General features: G+C 50.5%; 1 protein-coding gene across 1 annotated transcript; it reads right to left on the bottom strand.

The window, feature by feature from the left end:
• Positions 1 to 2298: 2298 nt before the first annotated feature.
• LOC127586513 (G-protein coupled receptor 83-like) lies at positions 2299 to 18056 on the bottom strand. The gene is made up of 4 exons (XM_052044526.1): positions 17478 to 18056; positions 13171 to 13296; positions 10202 to 10335; positions 2299 to 2932 (listed from the first exon to the last, which is right to left on the bottom strand). The coding sequence occupies exons 1-4, from the start codon at positions 17841 to 17843 to the stop codon at positions 2299 to 2301; spliced, it is 1260 nt and encodes a 419-aa protein (XP_051900486.1). The 5' UTR covers positions 17844 to 18056.
• Positions 18057 to 18413: the final 357 nt, after the last annotated feature.

The raw sequence follows: 18413 nt of genomic DNA, 5'->3' as shown, positions 1-18413 counted from the left end.
GCAAACTCCATGCACAGACAGCACCCGAGGTCGGGATCGAACCCCGGTCTCTGGTGCCGTGAGGCAGCGGCTCTACCCACTGCACCACCATGCCACTCGTGTTGTAATGTGCCAGATTTCCAGGCTCTGTCCTTTTGAGGTGGTTTTATCTTCTTGACGGTTGGCACATCAAACAGCACAGACTTGTGTGAGCATAATGCTTGGTCAGGGCTACTCAAGCCGCTGGCAGTCTTAATTTTGATACCAACACACACAAAATGCCAGGGAAACTCAGCAGGTCAGGCAGCATCTATGGAGGGAAACAAACAGTCAACATTTCCGGTCGAGACGTCCTGATGAAGATAATGGAGAATGCATTTGGTTGCCTCTGAAAAGTAACATGAACATCGATGGATCAAGAGTGGGGTCCAGAGGTGAGGGAGGAGCTGTCTCTCAGCCACCCCATGCTGAAGAAAGCACGAAGGCTTAACTTATGTAGATCTCCTCCATAGATTTTCTGGCGAAAAAGATTAAGGGGGAGTTTCTGGGAATTATGGATGACTGGAATTTGCGAGATGCTGTCACACATTCCTGGGGTTCAACGTAGTTTCCTGGAAGAGAAGGATAATCAGTTGGATTTGCAAGGAGAAGGCGTCTCAGCCAATCAGATCATAGGGTTCTAAATCAGGCCCCCTCCTTCCCCTTCTGACCTCCAACCAGATTGGTGGACTGGGCCTTGGTTAACCTCCCATACAAGGTTTGGTACCTCTGGCAAGGTGGCACTGTCTCAGCGCCTCTCGAGATCCTCGGTACAGCAAACCCTTGACTCTTCCTTTCGTCCTATTTTTCCTCCCCTTTCTCACTGCCCCCACCACCCCCACCACCCATCTTCATTTCCCTCCCCTTCCTTGGTTCCATCCACCCACTACCCACCTGGTTCACCCACAGGCTTCCTCCACCCCCCCCCCCCCCCCCCACCACCACCACCACCTCATTTTCTTCTCTCTTTGTCTACCTCCAATCATCACCCACCTGCCTCCCTGGGACTCTCTCACCCCCTCCTCAGTCCACCAATCGCCTCTGGCCTCTTGTCTCACCACTCCCCCTCTCCTCTTTTTACCGTCCACTCTCAGTCCTGATGCAGGTCCCAAAACGTCGACAGTTCCCCTCCCCACCCCGCAGATGCTGCTCGACCGGCTGAGTTCCTCCAGCAGATTGTTCATTGCTCCCTGACACACCATCAGTGATTAGTATTATGGCAGAGAAGGAAGGCCATTGAACCCAGAGCAAACCCATCATTCCAATCCCTTTGTAACTTACTCTCTCACAGTGGTTGCCTTGACATCAACGTACACTAAAGGGTAATCTACAGCGGTCTACCGAGCATTTAGGGAAAAACTGCAGCACCCAGGGGAAACCCACACGGTTACAGGGAGAGAAAGCTCCATGCAGACAGCACCAGAGATGACGATTGAACTCAGGTCTCTGGAGCTCGGAGATGGCAGTGCCAAATGTGGCACCACAGTCCTCTCCTGCAGTTGGAGCTGATTTGAGGGCCTGAGTTATAGGGAGAGATTGGATAGGCTAGGACTTTATTCCTTGGAGCGTAGGAGACCTTATAGAGGTGCATAAAGTCATGAGAGGCATCAGTAGGGTGAATGGTCACAGTGGTGTAGGGGCAGGCACGGTAGTGTAGCGGTTAGCGTAATGCTTTACAATGCCAGCGACCTGGGTTCAAAACCGGCCACTGTCTGTAAGGAGTTTGTACGTTCTCCCTGTGTCTGCGTGGGTTTCCTCCGGGTGCTCCGGTTTCCTCCCACATTCCAAAGACGTACAGGTTAGGAAGTTGTGGACATGCTATGTCGGCGCCGGAAGTGTGGCGACACTTGCGGGCTGCCCCCAGAACACTCTACGCAAAAGATGCATTTCACTGCGTGTTTCGATGTACACGTGACTAATAAAGAAATCTTATCATTTTTTCCCCCAGGGAAGGAGAACTAAAAACTAGAGGGCATAGGTTTAAGGTGGGGGTGGGGGGAGGGGAAAGATTTAAAAGGGACCTGAGGGGCAACTTCTTCACGCAGAGGGTGGTGGAGAAAGTAGTTGAGGTGGGTACAATAATGACATTTGGATATATGGATAGGAAAGGTTTAGGAGGATACAGGCCAAAAGTGGATAGATGGGACTTGCTTAGGTGGGCACCTTGGTCAGCAAGGACCAGTTGGGCCAAAGAGCCCGTTTCCGTGCTGTATTACTTGCAAGAGTCTCCCAGTTGGGTGGCATCGTGGCAAAGAGAGCCAACTCACCAGAGCGGTGGCCCTACTCAACACCAGGAGTTTGACGCAAGGCGAGAGGTTCACTCACCTCTCTGTCGCTGCCCCTGAGCCCTCGAAACCCAGACCTCCCGCCCGCCGTGGATGGGCCAGGTTGGTCCTCCAACCAAGCCCTCCGAATCGGCCTGCCGGGCGCAGCGACGGCCACCACCTTGCCTGCCCCACTCCTTGCTCGCCCGCACTTGCCGAGGAGGGCCCTGAGCTCCCCGCGGAACCTGTCGTCCAGCCAGCAGTAGATGAAGGGGTTGCAGCAGGTGCTGCTCACGGCCAGCCAGTGGAAGGCAAAGTACAGGGCGTTGTTGGCCCGGATGAGCTGGCTGGAGAGCAGGATTACGTAGCAGTTGAGGGGGAGCCAACAGATGGCGAAGACTACCACCACCAGCACCATCATCTTGATGGCCTTCTTCTTCCTGCCGCGCTGCGCAACCGATTGCTCGACCGTGACGGCCCCTATGGCACTCCGCAGCCACAGCTTCTTGCCCACGGCGGAGTAGGCCACGGTGATCACCAACAGCGGCAGGGCGTAGAGCAGCCCGAAGGTGGTGAGGTCCAAGTACTTCCAGAACATGTCAGACGGCTTCGGGAAAGCAGGGACACAAAGGCTCCGGACGGTCTTCTCCCTAGGGGAGTGTGCAGAGAGAACTGATCAGAGGCTCAAGTTTATTGTCACAGGCAAACGTACACGGGGTAAAAACACCGTTGACACCAGCTTTTTGCAGCAGTTACACAGTACGTTACAAACAAGACAAACATAAGTTAACATAAACTTAACATAAAATAGATGTAATTTACAACTTCATGAGTAGGGGTGTCATTGGGTTATTGTTGTCACATGTTGTTGTGTAACAGATTCGAGGGTCTCGAAGGCAAGGACTCTGGACACAGTCTTTGAGGTTAAAAAGATTATTTATAAAAAACAAACACAGGAAAGGATAACGGGGCAACACACACATGCACACTGGTGATCGCAGACGTGGGGAGGGGATCGCAACAAGGGTAAGATGCACACACGCACACAAAACGAACTGGGTACAAATGATCAAGGGAGAAACAATACGATGCCTGCCACTCCTCGACTCAGGCACGGCTCTACGTTACCGGGAATCCTAACTAATTTCTCTTAAACAGTGCACAGCTTACCTCAGCATCCCTCAGAGGAAAAAAAGAGAGAACCAAACACTTTATACTGCTGGAGGGCTGGGGGGGGGGGGGGTCCAATCCAGGTACTTCAAACAGGCCAATGGCCCGAGGCCAGGTGCAAAGGTGTTTAAAGGGACCAATGGTCAAGAGTGCACTGATGGACAGGGTGGAGCCAAACTTTGACAGTGGTGTGTCTTCCGACCAGGTAGGGGCAGTGTTGCCACGTGACAGCCACGACCCTCCACAATACACATATACAGTGAAAAGCTTTTGTTTCGTGTGCCATCCAGACAGATCATACCATACATAAGTACAACACATAAAGCGCTGTAGGGACTCAGCAGGTCAGGCAGCATCTACGGAGGGAAGTGGACAGTCATCATCCAGCTGAAGGGTCTCGACCTGAAACATCGACTGCCCACTCCCTTCCACGGACGCTGCCTGACCCACTGAGTTCCTCCAGCGCTTTGTGTGTTGCTCCAGCCTCCTATGTCTGCAGAATATAATGTTACAACTACAGAGCAAGTGCAGAGCAGGTAGACAAATGAAGTGCAAGGGCCGCAATGAGGTAGATTGGGAGATCAAGAGTTCATTTTTTAGCGTATGAAAGGTTCATTCAAGAGTCTGGTAAGAGCGGGAGAGAAGCTGAGAGCAGGAAGGATTTGATGGCAACGGGAATATTGCGTCTGATTCCGCACGTAAGGAAGGAAGTGAGGGTCCCAGGCGGATTTTCTCAGGGTTGGTATCCAGGGTTGAGGGAAGATTCGGCTGGTGCAGCTGGGGATGCAGCAAGGCATACTGGAAGGAGATTTGATAGGATGGGGGAGAGAGGGGGAGAGGGGGGTGGAGAGAGAGAGAGAGAGAGGGAGAAAGAATGAAAGTGAGTGTGTGTGAGAGAGAGAGAGAGTGGGGTGGGGGGGAGCTGTTCCCATTGCTCAGCAAGGGGACAGATTTCGGGAAAGGAGGGGGTGTATAGGAGGTGGCCTGGAACTCACAGACTGTAAAGGGGGGGGGGGGGGAGAGGTGGGTACAGAGTCAATCAGAGGTCTCCAAAGGGAATTAGAGAGAGAGAAATAATTTGCAGCACTCGAACGAATGGGACTGCTCTACCAGGAATCAACACGGACTCAACGGGCTGAATGGCCTCCTTCTGTCCCCGGACAGTTCTGCGATTTAACAGGATGATACGGCACCAGGATGTGAGGAGGTACAGAGGGAGCCCACTTCCCACTGGATGTGGGAGCCGCTGGTCACTCTTTCCAGCACCAACATGCTCCAAGTTCCTGGAGTCACTTAAGTAAGATACAAGCTGGGCAACAAGCCCTAAAGAGGCTAGTACTGTAAAATGCGCCAAACCTCCTCTGCACACGGTGTACAAGAGAACCTGGTCCACATGATACGTTTAACAAAGAGTGATTGTACTATCAATGATTAGGAACATGTTAACTGTAAAATATGGTTAATGGGCCAAGGGTGCTCAGTCATTATTCAAGGGCTGGCTGGGAATCAGGGAGTCGTGGGATTGGACAGGGGATCAGAGTAGGGATAGAACAGTGGCCAGTGAGGTTATTGAATAGTACGGGGAAGAATGGGCTGAATGGTCAACTCCTGCCTCTTTTCCTTGCTTTCAACACTTAGCCAATGACAGATTGGATATGGCATCATTGCAGTTGTTACTGGACTGGTAGCCAGAGGTCTAGACTATTAGTTCAGAGACATGTTCAAATCCCACCATGGCAGTTCAGAAATTTAAATTCAAGTAATTAAGTAAATTGTAATTTTTTAAAAAATGCTATCCTCAATAATAGTAACTGGATTGAATTTAAAAGCCACCTGGTTCACCAGTGAAGGAAATCTGCCATCCTTAACCTCTCTGGCCAGTAGGTGACTCCAGAACCCACATCGATGTGGTTGGCTCTCCCATCAGGAGGCACTCAGGGATGGACAATAAATGCCAGCTCTTCCATGGAAATCCACATCGCATGAACACATAAGCAAAGAAGAAAATGATTTTATAAACATGATAACGGACAGACGCTGAAGTGCGAAATCTCAGTGGCAATTGTGATTTCAGGACTACGGACGGCGCACTTCCTGGCTAGTGAATGCTTACTGAAGTGTGGGCAAACACCAGCTACTCTTTTGGATGCAGCATGATCCCAACAAAAGAAGTGAGGCAATTGACTGGATAAACTGTGGTTGAGGAGATACCGTCCAGGATGACAAGCTCCCAAACACCATTTTTGTTTATGCTGTCACGTCCACCTTGATTTCACACCTCCGCTGAATGGCAGCTTCTGCAACAGTGCTGCACTCCCTCAGAGCTGCACTGGAGGGGGCTCCAGCAGGGACAGTTATGTTTTACAGTGATATTGCTGAGGGGAAAGTTCTGTTGGTGCTGTTCGTGGCTCAGTTTGGATCTTTCATTTGTTCGTTCACAGGATATCCTCGCCAATGGAAAGAGTCAGCCACATTGGCGAGACTGGAGTCACATAGAGGCCCAGACTGGGTTAAGTTATAGCCACAGGGATACAGCATGGAAACAGGCCATTCATCCCACTAGTCCGTGCCGACCATCACACACCCATTGATGTCCCCGGGTTACGCTCCTGAGATCTGTTCGTAACCCGAACTGTTCATCAGTCGGGAATGAACGACTCCACAGTGTGTGGGAGAAGGCCACGGGACCGGCGGTGATGGGAAAGCGAGCTGGAGCGGGAAGAGTGGCCGCCGGCCGGCCTCGCTGACCCGGTGAGTGAGCGAGTGAGTCCGCTCAGCGCTCCCGGCTCTGCTCGGCTCCACCCCAGCCCCCAAGTTGTTGGGGCTCAGGGGCGGTGGGGAGAGAAGGCACGTGGGAGTAACCCATTCCCACCCGGCAGAGGATGCCTGCAGCCCCACAGCAGCCGGCAAATCCACCCCCATCCATCCTGCCGGTCTCCCAAACGCTCCATCGTACATACAGGGTGTCCATAACTTGGGCGTTCGTAACCCAGGGAGGGTCTGTAATCCCACGCTAACCCCATCCTTTTTTTCATTCTCCCGCACGTCCCCATCAACTCCTCCCCCCCCCCCCCCCGATTCTACCCCTCAGCCACACACTCGGGGGTAAATTCACAGCAGCCAATTAACCCACCGACCCCGCACGTCGTTGGGATGTGGGAGGAAACTGGAGCACCCGGGGGGATACCCACACGGTCACAGGGAGAATGTGCAAACCCCACGCACACAGACAGCGCCGGAGGTCGGGATCGAACCTGAGACACTGGAGCTGTGAGACGGCGATTCTAACTGCTGTGCCACTATGCTGCCATGTAAGGACTTCAGAATTAATTGTGCTCATTTCTGGTTGCCTCATTATAGGAAGGATGTGAAAGCTTTAGAGAGGGTGCAGAGGAGATTCACCAGGATGCTACCTGGATTAGAGAGCATGTTTTATGAGGATAGGTTGAGCGAGCTCGGGCTTTTCTCTTTGGAGAGAAGGAGGATGAGAGGTGATTTGATAGAGGTGCACAAAATGGTAAGAGGCATAGATCGAGTGGACAGGCAGAGACTTTTTCCCAGGACAACAATAGCTCACACAAGGGGACATAATTTTAAGGTGATTGGAGGAAGGTATAAGGGGTAAGTTTTTTACACAGAGAGTGGTGGATGTGTGGAACACACTGCCGGCAGAGGTTGTGGGGGCAGATACATCAGGGACATTTAAGAGACTCTTAGACACATGAATGATAGCAAAATGGGGGGGGGGGGCTATGTGGGAGGGAAGGGTTAGATCGATCTTACAGCAGGATAAAATGTCAGCACATCATTGTGGGCTGAAGGGCCTGTACAGTGCTGTAATGTTCTATGTTCTAATTCCAACTCAGAATCAAACGGGCTTGTACAACAATCCTATAATTTCATGGTTACCATTACATTGACAAGGGATTTTTTTTTAAACAATTGCAGATTCAATAGAATATAAATTCTTCTAACTGCATTTCTGGGATTCGAACTCATGTCTCTGGCCTCAAACTCAGACTGCTGATCCTATAATAACTGTTAGACCACCATAGCTGGGTGTCGGGATAACACTGGCAACACACTGTCGTCTGCTTTTCAATGCGCGCAAGAGTGTGAAAGAGGGTTAACTCACACTTCCATGTCCATCCCTTCAGAAGAACACCTTTTTTGAGGGGGGGGGTGATAATTTGGCCCTCACCCCAGGTGACATTTTATGACCTGCTCGTCGATCTAAGGCAGCACTTGTCCTTAGCGGGAGAGGTTTCCTTCTAAGCACAGAATTTGCCTTTCATTTCAGATGAGTCACTCCTAACAACGAGACCTTTTCGTGAGGCAGATTTCAAAGGAAATTGCTCGTCCAGAACCTACATTTTATGTCTACTTGAACGGTTTGAGAAATCAAGGAGTATAATTCTCTCCGGAGAGAGAGTCTGCTTCTGTTGCCATGGGCACTTCCAAGGTCTCCGGTTTAGTTAGTGCACTGTCGCTTTGGGAAGAAGTGGTAGGTCACTGCCGTATCTTCAACTTGCATCCTCTACTGCGTTCGTGGGCACCTCGTCCCATTCCCCCACCATTCTCGCTGACCTACATCAGCTCTGCTGAGGCTAAAGCTATGATATTCACATCCTTCCGTGGCTCCTGACACCTCCCCATCACTGTAACTTCCTCCGGGGTCTCTGCTCTCCTCCTGGGCTGTTGTGGACAAGGTTGGGCCTGATCACTCTCATCTTTACAATGAATCTTCCTCCCTCCCTCAACTCTCGCCCTCCTCATGCTGACCCTTCACCCTCACACTAAGCCCTCCTTCCTCACCCCCACCCTCACTGGGCTCAAACCTCTCTCCAACCTTTCTTGCTACAACTCGGCACCTCACCTGCTACACTCCCTCTTGGAGTGGGTTCCTGGACACAGAATGTCTCTGGGGACTCCCGAGAGTTAATTTACAAAGTGGATTGTACAAACTGGGGAGGGGAATTTGGTTCACATCTCATTTTCCTCATCAGATAGAAGTTGGCTGTTCAGCCCATCTATGCCAGCCCTCAAGAGTATTCCCTCACTCTCTATTCTCACTCTCTCACATGGAACATAGGACATTACAGCACAGTGCAGGCCCTTCGGCCCACAATGTTGTGCTGACATTATATCCTGCTCTAAGATCCATCTAACCCTTCCCTCCCACATAGCCCCCTATTTTTCTATCATTCATGTGTCTATCTAAGAGTCCCTTAAATGCCCCTAATGTATCTGCCCCCACAACCTCTGCCGGCAGTGCGTTCCACGCACCCACCACTCTCTGTGTAAAAAGCTTACCCCTGATATCCCCCTTACACCTTCCTCCAATCACCTTAAAATGACGTCCCCTCGTGTTAGCCATTGTCGCCCTGGGAAAGAGTCTGATTCTGAGTCGGATTATCCCACCACCCACCTATGCACTAAGGAGCAATTAACAGTGCCAATTAACCCACCAACTGGCACGTCGTACAAACTCTACACCCCTCCACGCTCCTTTCTGAATCCCTCCCTGGTTCTCATGACTCCCTAATGTCTGCAAACGACCCTCCAATGCTGCCCTCTTGTGCACGCCGGAATTTAACAGCCCCACCAATGGCAGCCATGCCCTCCCGAGATTCCTAATACTCTCCATCTCTCCACCCCGGCTCTCAGCTAATTCCTGGCTCATCCCCCCCCCCCCCAACACCTCCTCCTGTGTCTGGATGTCATTTTTCTTTTTGTTTGATGAGCAACCTTGTCGACCATCTTAGGAAGGACTGTGAGAAGGTTCATTGGTGCCATTGAAATGGAAGTTCTAAAGATTTTCACAGACAGATGTACACAGTAAATGGTAGGACTGTTGATGAACAGATAGACCTTGGATACAAGTCCATAGATCCCTTAAAGTGATGACGCAGGTGGATAGGGCAGTTAAGAAGGCACATGGAATGCTTGCCTTCATTGGTCAGGGCACAGAATATAAGATTTGGGACGCCACGCGACAACTTTACAAAACACTGGTTAGACTACATTTGTGTGCAGTTCTGGGCACCGCACTATGGGAAGGATGTGATTGCTCTAGAGAGGGTGCAGAGGAGATTCACTGGGATGTTGCCTGGATTGGAGGACTTTGGTTACAGGGAGAGATTGGACAAATTTGGCTGGTGCTAGGGAGGCTGAGGGATGACCTGATAAGGATATATAAATTACCAGAGGCATAGACAGGATGGATAGTCAGAAATTTTCCCTGGCGTCTAAGACAAGAGGGCACGGGTTTAAGGTCAGAGGGGAGGAGGGTTTAGACAGCCCTGAGGGGAAAGTCCTTCATAACGAGCGTGGTTGACAATGGAGTCCACTGCCTGACGAAGGGGTGGGATCAGCCAGTCAAGAGGCCTTCAGACAGATACTTAAACAGACAAGGCATAGATGGCTACGGAGCTAATATGGGCAAATGGGATTAGTGTAGCTAGGTACAACAATCAGCATGATGGGCCAAAGGGCCTGTTTCTATGTGTTCGACTCTGAGGTCAAAGAACAAGTCAAGCTGTCACTATATGAGCACTTGAATCACCTAGGCAGAGAAGGCAATGGGCCAACTGTTGGAAGATGAGATTAATATGTTTTCATGCTGTTTGACATGTTTTGGTCCCAGAGATGCTATAGACATCAGTTCACTGCCCCACAGGGCTGGGAAGGGTGGTGGGGGCATGGGGTGGAGGTGGGGAGGGGGAGAAGGTGTTTAAGAGAAGATTTACCTGTACACAAAGCGAAACAACTTCTGGTAAATGGCATGAGGCAAAGAAAAACAGGAAGCCAGTATCCAGATGATAGTGATACAGATAATTCCTTTGGAGAGGGACATACGAGGCTTTAAAGGGTGTACAATAGCCTGCAAGTAAACACCGAGAGTTAGAGATGAAAATCAAAAAGCTGCAGAAGCTGGAAGTCTGAAATAAGATCAGAAAATGCTGGAAACACTCAGCAGGTCAGGCAGAATCTGTGGGGAGAGAAACAGTCAATGTTTCAGGTCCAGGACCCTTCATCAGAACTGGCAGAGAGAGGAAAATAAATTGGTTTTCAGTGGCAGAGAAGGTAGGGGACGGAGTGGGTGGAAATATCTTTGATAGGGTGAGACTAAATCAGTTAATGGGGGCAGCGGCAAATATATTACATTCCTTTGTTAGTGTAATGTATCATTAATGGTCAGGCTGTGGGACATACCCAGCAAGCCAGACCAGACGAAGAGAATAAGGAAAGTTGAACTAAAGTGATGATAGGCAAAAATGACCATTTCTGATACAGACGGAAAGAAAGAGTGAGTTACCTAAAGTTGGCGAAATCGATATTGAGTCCTGCAGGCTGCAATGTGCCTAGACAGATGAAGAGGTGCTACTGTTCCTCAAGCTTGCGTTCGGCCTTGTTGTAACAGTCAGGAAGCCACAGACCAATAGGTCAGAGTGTTACTGGGACGGAGAATTAAAGTGGCAGGCAACGGGGAGCTGAGGGTCACCCCTGTGGACTGAACGCAGGTACCCCACAGAGTGATCACCCAATCTGTGTTCGGTTTCTCCAGTGCAGAGGTGAGTAATTACGCAACACTGCACAGCTCCTTTCCTCACTTGAGTGACTCTTCCCCCAGCTCACTACGTGGCTGCGCTTTGTCACAGCCTGTGCGTACTGCAGACCCAATCGTAGCCGCTTGCCGTGTAAATAAGATGCTTCTTGCTGCCTCCATTGAGGGAGTGTGGTGGTCAGTAAGCAGGGTCCCTGCCTCGCCCCCATGCACATCAACCATCTCCTTCCCTAGCTAATCATCTAAAGGAAATCTAAAATCCAAAAGACTCCACACACACACACACACACGCGCACGCACACACACACACACGCACGCACACACACACACACACACGCACACACACACACACGCACACACACACACACAAAGGTGTGTACACACGAACGCACGCATATGCACACACACGTACACACACAGACCTACATACACATGCACACACAAATGCAAATGCACACACATTTGCACACTCATAGGTCCAGCTATTCAGCTGTGTAGGAACCTCTTCTTGAAGAAGGTAGCAATTCTCTGAAATGTAGACACACATGTAGACACACATGCAAACACACACTTGCGCACACACACACACACACACACAAGCACAAACACACACACATACACCCACGTTTTTAAAATGACTTTGGCAGCATTTATTGCCCTCCCTAAATGCCCCCCTGAACTGCTGAGGCAGTTAAAGAGTTAAGTGAGTGGTCTGGAGTCACATACAGGCCCAGACCAGTAAGGAGAGCAGATTTCTTCTCCTGAAGACCATCAGTGAACTAGAGGAGTTTTTACAATCATCACTGGTTTCACACTTACTGAGAATAGCTCATTTTGTTTTAAAGTTCCTGATTTAATCACTTGAATTAAATCTTTCATTACTTGAATTCGATTGTTCAAATATTTATCCATCTCCTCTTTAAATAACCTTCAGTGATCCAGCCTCTTGTTGACAGGTCTGGGACGGCAATTCAAATGCGCAGGAATGTAAGAAGCTGCAGAGAGTAGTGGACTCTGCCCAATACATCCCTCCCCACCATCGGGAGTATCTACAGGAGGTGCTGCCTCAAGAAGGCAACATCCATCATCAAAGATCCCCACCATCCGGGCCGTGCCATCTTCTCGCAGCTCCCATCAGGCAGGAGGTACAGAAGCCTGAAGTCCCCACACCACCAGGTTCAGGAACAGCTACTTCCCTTCAACCATTCGGTTCTTGAACCGACCGGCACAACCTGATCACTACCTCAGTATAGCAACACTGTGACCACTTTGCACTACAATGGACTTTGTTTTTTTGTTGTTCTAATTGTGTCCTTGTATAATTTTATTTAACTTATGTTGTTAATTTATGTTTTTCTTGTGAATGTGCGTCTCTGATGCTCTGTGCCTGTGATGCTGCTGCAAGTAAGTTTTTCATTGCACCCGTGCACACATTTGTGCAGATGACGATAAACTCGGCTTTGACAACAACAACTCTCCAAGGCAGAACATTTCAGAGAATTGCTACCTTCTTCAAGAAGAGGTTCCTACACAACTGAATAGCTAGACCTATGAGGAAGCAGCTCTGCTAGTGATGGAGTATCTAACGGAGAAATGTGCAGGTAGGAAGAAGAGAAAAATGGAATTTAATTTCAATGGTGAGACGCTCCATGATTCATCTGGATCGACGCAGTGACGCAATGGGTAGAGACGTTGCCTTACGGATCCAGAGACCCGGGTTCGATTCCGACCTCCGGCACTGTGTGTGTGTGTGTGTGTGTGTGTGTGTGTGTGTGTGTGTGTGTGTGTGTGTGTGTGTGTGTGTGTGTGTGTGTGTGTGTGTGTGTATGTGTTTGTGGAGTTGGAACGTTCTCCCTGTGACCGTGTGGGTTCCCCTCGGGTGCTCCAGTTCCCTCCCACATCCCCCACATCCCAAAGACATCCGGGTCGGTGGGTTAATTGACCCCCTAGTGTGTGGGTGAGGGGTAGAATCGGGGGGGGGGGGAAGTTGATGGGAATATGAGAGAGGTGACAGCGAATGTGATTGCCCTGCGGGGAGAATAAAAAGAGGGAGGTGCAGGTAGGTGTTTGCACGGACTCAGTGGGCTGAAGGGCCTGTTTCTTGTACTTCAGTGATGCCAGAAGATGACAATACAAAGGCGAAACCCGTACCTGGTACCGATCCAGTGCTATCGCTGTTAGAGTCAGTGCCGAAACGTGCAGAGAGCAGTACTGGGAGAACCGGCTGATGTGACACATGGTCGTCCCAAAGACCCAGCTGCTGTTCACGAAACGGACCTGAGGAACAGCAAGGCAAAGGTCAGAATGGTGGCCAGACCAGGAGGGGCTGTAGACTGGAGTCACTTGTGGAACTGAACCAAACTGTGTTGGACACGGGACTGTCTGTGTGGAGTTTGCATGTTCTCCCTGTGACTGTGTGGGTTTCCCTGGCCTTTCAAAGGTTTATCCACCTCCTCTTTAACTACCCCCAGTGATCCAGCCTCTGCAATCCTCCGAGGCAGAATTTCAGAGATTCGCTACTTTCTGCAGAGGTTTCAACTACACATGAGACAATGTAGAAAAAGTTACAAGTAGGCCAGAGCACTGGTTGCCTGATTGTTTGTATCATGGTCTGGCACGGCAATTCGAATGTGCAGGAATACAAGAAACTGCAGAGAGTAGTGGACTCTGCCCAATACATCACCGGCACATCCCTCGCCACCATCGGGAGTATCTACAGGAGGCGCTGCCTCAAGGAGGCAACATCCATCATCAAAGATCACCACCATCCGGGCCGTGCCATCTTCTCACAGCTCCCATCGGGCAGGAGGTACAGAAGCCTAAAGTCCCACACCACCAGGTTCAGGAACAGCTACTTCCCTTCAACCATTCGGTTCTTGAACCAACCGGCACAACCCCAATCACTGAAGTTTAGCAACACTGTAACCATTTTGATCACTTTGCACCAAATGGAATTTGTTTTTTTTTTGTTTTAAATTGTCTTCTTTCTTGTAAAAATTGTGTATAATATGTTTAATTTATGTCTTGTGAATGCTACTTATATAATGCTCTGTGCCTGTGATGTTGCTGCAAGTAAGATTTTCATTGCTCTTGTGCACACATGGACTTGTGCAGCTGACAAAAATCACGACTTTGACTTTGAACATGTACAATAGACCAGAGTTACCTGCATGTCAGACTATGTAGAGAAAGGAACTGGAGTTATGGAAAATGTTGACAATCTGTCAGATTGGTGCAAACAATCAATCAAGGCTTTCCCAAGGGAATTGGATTCAAAATACACAAGGAAATATCATCTGTATAGAGCCTGATTATGAATCTAACTTGATTGCACTGCTGGGAGCTAGTTCAGACCTGATGGATGAAGGGCCTCCTTCCATGCTGTAATAAGTCTATGTTTCGATAGGAGGTTTATACAGAGCTGGACACGTTGTGCGAGGTTGCAGCATTATACACGGGTACAGACCCCATTGGTCACGATTACTTCTGGTTATTTCTGCAGGGTGGAAAGGTGCATTTAAGCTAATAAAGGTCATTACAAGAAGGACACATCATTCAGGAGAATCATGCGCTTCATGTAGCAACAAGAAGCCAGTGTGCAGAAAATTCCACTTTGTGAAACGGATGCACACAACCAGATCCCGGTGCAGTGACTCTCTTGTGAGCATGACTATTGCTATCTATGTCTATCCCATCCCATGAGCAGCCTATCCCGACCCACAGCCCTCTAGTTCGATCCAGACCTCTCTTTCCTGACTTACATATCCTCTATCCCAATCCATAGACACCCTGTCCCAACACATGGACCTTATATCCCAATCCATGGACCTTCTGTCCCAACATATAGACCCTCTGTCCTAATCCACAGACTTTCCAACTCAATCCAGACCCCACAATCCCAACTATCTATACTCTTATCTCAACCCATGTACTCTGCCCCAACCTAACCTACTGACTCTCCATCCTTACCTACGGATGCTCTATCCCAATCTGTAGACCATCTATCCCATCCGATGGACCCACTGTCCAAATCCTATGGACCCTCCATCCCAACACACTGGCCCTCCATCCCAACACACTGACCCTCCGTCCCGACACACTGACCCTCCATCCCGACACCCTGACCCTCCGTCCCGACGCACTGACCCTCTGTCCCGACACACTGACCCTCTGCCCCAACCCATCCATTCCCTGATCCCAAAACCCAAGCCAGGAATTAATTCCCCTTCGGTAATGTTAAACATACAGTATGAAATAGAAACAGCCATTTGGGCCCTCAAGAGCTCTCTCATTCAATAAGATAAGATTGTTTTATTAGTCACATGCATATCGAAACACACAGTGAAATGCACCTTTTGCATAGAGTGTTCTGGGGGCAGCCCACAAGTGTCGTCACGCTTCCGGCGCCAACATAGCACGCCCACAACTTCCTAATCCATACGTCTTTGAAATGTGGGAAGAAACCGGAGCACCCGGAGGAAACCCACGCAGACACGGGGAGAGCATACAAACTCCTTACAGGCAGCAGCGGGAATTGAACCCAGGTCCTGGCGCTGAAACAGCGTTACGCTAATCACTACACTACTGTGTCTGCCAATAAGATCGTGGCTGATCTGTTACCTCAGTGGCTATTTCCTGCTCCAACCCCATATCCCTCCATTCCGTCAGGATCTAAAATTCTGCCAATCGTCTCGAATACACTCAGTGACCGTGCAGCCACAGCCCTCTTGGGGAGAGGATTCTAAAGTCTCAGCATCCTCTGGGTGAAGAAATTTCTCCCCAGTTCTGAGTTGAATTACTAATATCTTATTTTGGGACTATGTCCCATGACTCTAGACACCCCAGCCAGGAGAAACATCCTCCCAGCATCAACTATGTCATTTCAGAATTTTGTACATTTCAATGAGATCCCCTCTCATCCTCTTAGACTCTGGACAGTACAGAACCATGCTGTTTAATCTCTCCTCACTGGACAAACTCACCAATGCAGGAAATAACACAGGAAACCACAGCTTCACTCACTGTCTCCCAGTGTTGGAGGCAGAGGCTTAGAGCTGGGATGTTCCCTGGTGCTGCACCCTGCAACCCTTCCCTCCGATCTTCCTGCTCCCTCCACTCTCCTTCACCCCGCTCTCCGTCTAAAACACTGATTCACCTTTAGTCAACCTAACAACTCTTCTCTGGTGCTCTGAGTCAGTCTGGGAGATTGCTTCCTTGCTAAGTAAAGTTCATATTGCTTTCTGGGACCAAAGAATTATTCTCCATGTGGGACAGACAGACTGAGGTGGAGAGGGTGTGTGCTGGCCTTCAAGCCAACTGACTTCAGATATCTAACAGTGTGAAAGCTCCCTCCAAATCTGGGGCGGGTTAGCAACCAATAAATCATTAGATTTTAAGAGAATTGAGGGATATGGAGTCAGTCAGGAAAGGAGCCCTGAGGTTAAAGGTCAGTGATGAGGGATAGAATCAGAAGCTGAGGGGCTGAATGGCCAAGTGTTGCTTCTATTTCTTATGTTGTTCAACAATCTCAGGGTGGGTCAGGTGCAGAGGGATTAGATACGGAGTAAAATTCCCTCCACACTGTCCCATCACACACTCCTGGGGTCAGACACAGAGTGAAGCTCCCTCTACACCGTCCCGTCACACACTCCCGGGGTCAGACACAGAGTGAAGCTCCCTCTACACCGTCCCGTCACACACTCCCGGGGTCAGACACAGAGTGAAGCTCCCTCTACACCGTCCCGTCACACACTCCCGGGGTCAGACACAGAGTGAAGCTCCCTCTACACCGTCCCGTCACACACTCCCGGGGTCAGACACAGAGTGAAGCTCCCTCTCCACCGTCCCGTCACACACTCCCGGGGTCAGACACAGAGTGAAGCTCCCTCTACACCGTCCCGTCACACACTCCCGGGGTCAGACACAGAGTGAAGCTCCCTCTCCACCGTCCCGTCACACACTCCCGGGGTCAGACACAGAGTGAAGCTCCCTCTCCACCGTCCCGTCACACACTCCCGGGGTCAGACACAGAGTGAAGCTCCCTCTCCACCGTCCCGTCACACACTCCCGGGGTCAGACACAGAGTGAAGCTCCCTCTCCACCGTCCCGTCACACACTCCCGGGGTCAGACACAGAGTGAAGCTCCCTCTCCACCGTCCCGTCACACACTCCCGGGGTCAGACACAGAGTGAAGCTCCCTCTCCACCGTCCCATCACACACTCCCGGGGTCAGACACAGAGTGAAGCTCCCTCTACACTGTCCCATCACACACTCCCAGGGCAGGGGTTAAACAGATTGAATACAGAGTAAGGTTCCAGTGAGTGATCCGTCGCATTGCTGCTCGTGGGATCTTGCTGTGCACACGTTGGCTAACGTTCTCCAACATCAGCACAACAGAGCCCAGCCACACACGGCGAAGATGACTAACCTCACACACAGTAAAGCCACAGAGTCCTACCAGAGTGAAGGGGCTGTTGAGGAGGGTGATGAGGAGATCAGCTACGGCCAGGTTAAGGAGGAAGAGGCTGGTGGTCGTGACGGTCCTCTTGTTCTTCAGGACGGTCTGACACACCAGGAGATTGCCGAAGATAGCGAGGCCAATGATAACGGAGTAAGCCAACGCCAGGAACGCTTTGACGGCGAGGTTCTGAGTCTCCGTGCTGTGTCGCGCCGACTCGAGCAAGTCCCGGAGGCGATCGATGGAGAAGTTCTCGAAGTTGGTCCCGTTGGAGTCCCAGGCACCCTCCAGCCCCTCCATCTGGGCGTTGGACAGGGACCAGGGTTTGGGACAGCTGGTGGGACCATAAATCTCACCGCTGGCCATTGCTGGGGACTTAGACCTTCTCGGGAACTGGGATCCAACTAGTCTCCTTGTCCACGTCCAACGGCAGCTGGAGGGGAGGGGGAGGGGGAGGGAATTCTCCAGTCACTGGTTCAGTGACGGGACAACCCGTTCAAAGCCGGTTTCACCCCGTCAGAACCAGGTGAAACAGGAAGATGTGGTCAGTTCCCGGGTGAAATTGGAGCGTCTGGTCAGTTTCAGGGTGAAATTGGTCAGTTTCAGGGTGAAATTGGACGGTCCGGTGAGTCTCCGGGTGAAACTGTAGGGTCCGGTCAGTTTCAGGGTGAAATTGCAGGGTCCGGTCAATTTCAGAGTGAAGTTGGAGCGTCTGGTCGGTTGCAGGGTGAAGTGGCAGGTTCTGGTCAGTTACAAGGTGAGAGTGTTCTGGGCTGCTTCTAGTCTCAGTATCTCGGATGCCGGTGAGCGGGCGGAGATACCGGCACTTTAAATAAGACTCATATTAGTCTTATTAGTCACAGAGGGGAGGGATGGACAGACGGGAGGGGAGCTGAGGGATGAGTGGAGGAGGGGCGGGGAGAGGTAGGGGTTGGA

This window comes from Pristis pectinata, chromosome 37 (genome assembly GCF_009764475.1).
Source record: "Pristis pectinata isolate sPriPec2 chromosome 37, sPriPec2.1.pri, whole genome shotgun sequence".
In the NCBI taxonomy this organism is placed as follows: domain Eukaryota; kingdom Metazoa; phylum Chordata; class Chondrichthyes; order Rhinopristiformes; family Pristidae; genus Pristis; species Pristis pectinata.
Note: the sequence above shows the minus strand (reverse complement) of the source record. Positions and strands in the feature narration are given on the sequence as shown.

Excerpts from the sequence above, each read along its gene's own strand:
- LOC127586513 (XM_052044526.1), bottom strand. The coding sequence starts at position 17,843 with ATGGCCAGCGGTGAGATTTATGGTCCCACCAGCTGTCCCAAACCCTGG. Across the intron at positions 13,297-17,477 it reads TCAACAGCCCCTTCACTCTG|GTCCGTTTCGTGAACAGCAG; the intron begins GTAGGACTCTGT and ends GCTGTTCCTCAG. Across the intron at positions 10,336-13,170 it reads TAGCACTGGATCGGTACCAG|GCTATTGTACACCCTTTAAA; the intron begins GTACGGGTTTCG and ends GTTTACTTGCAG.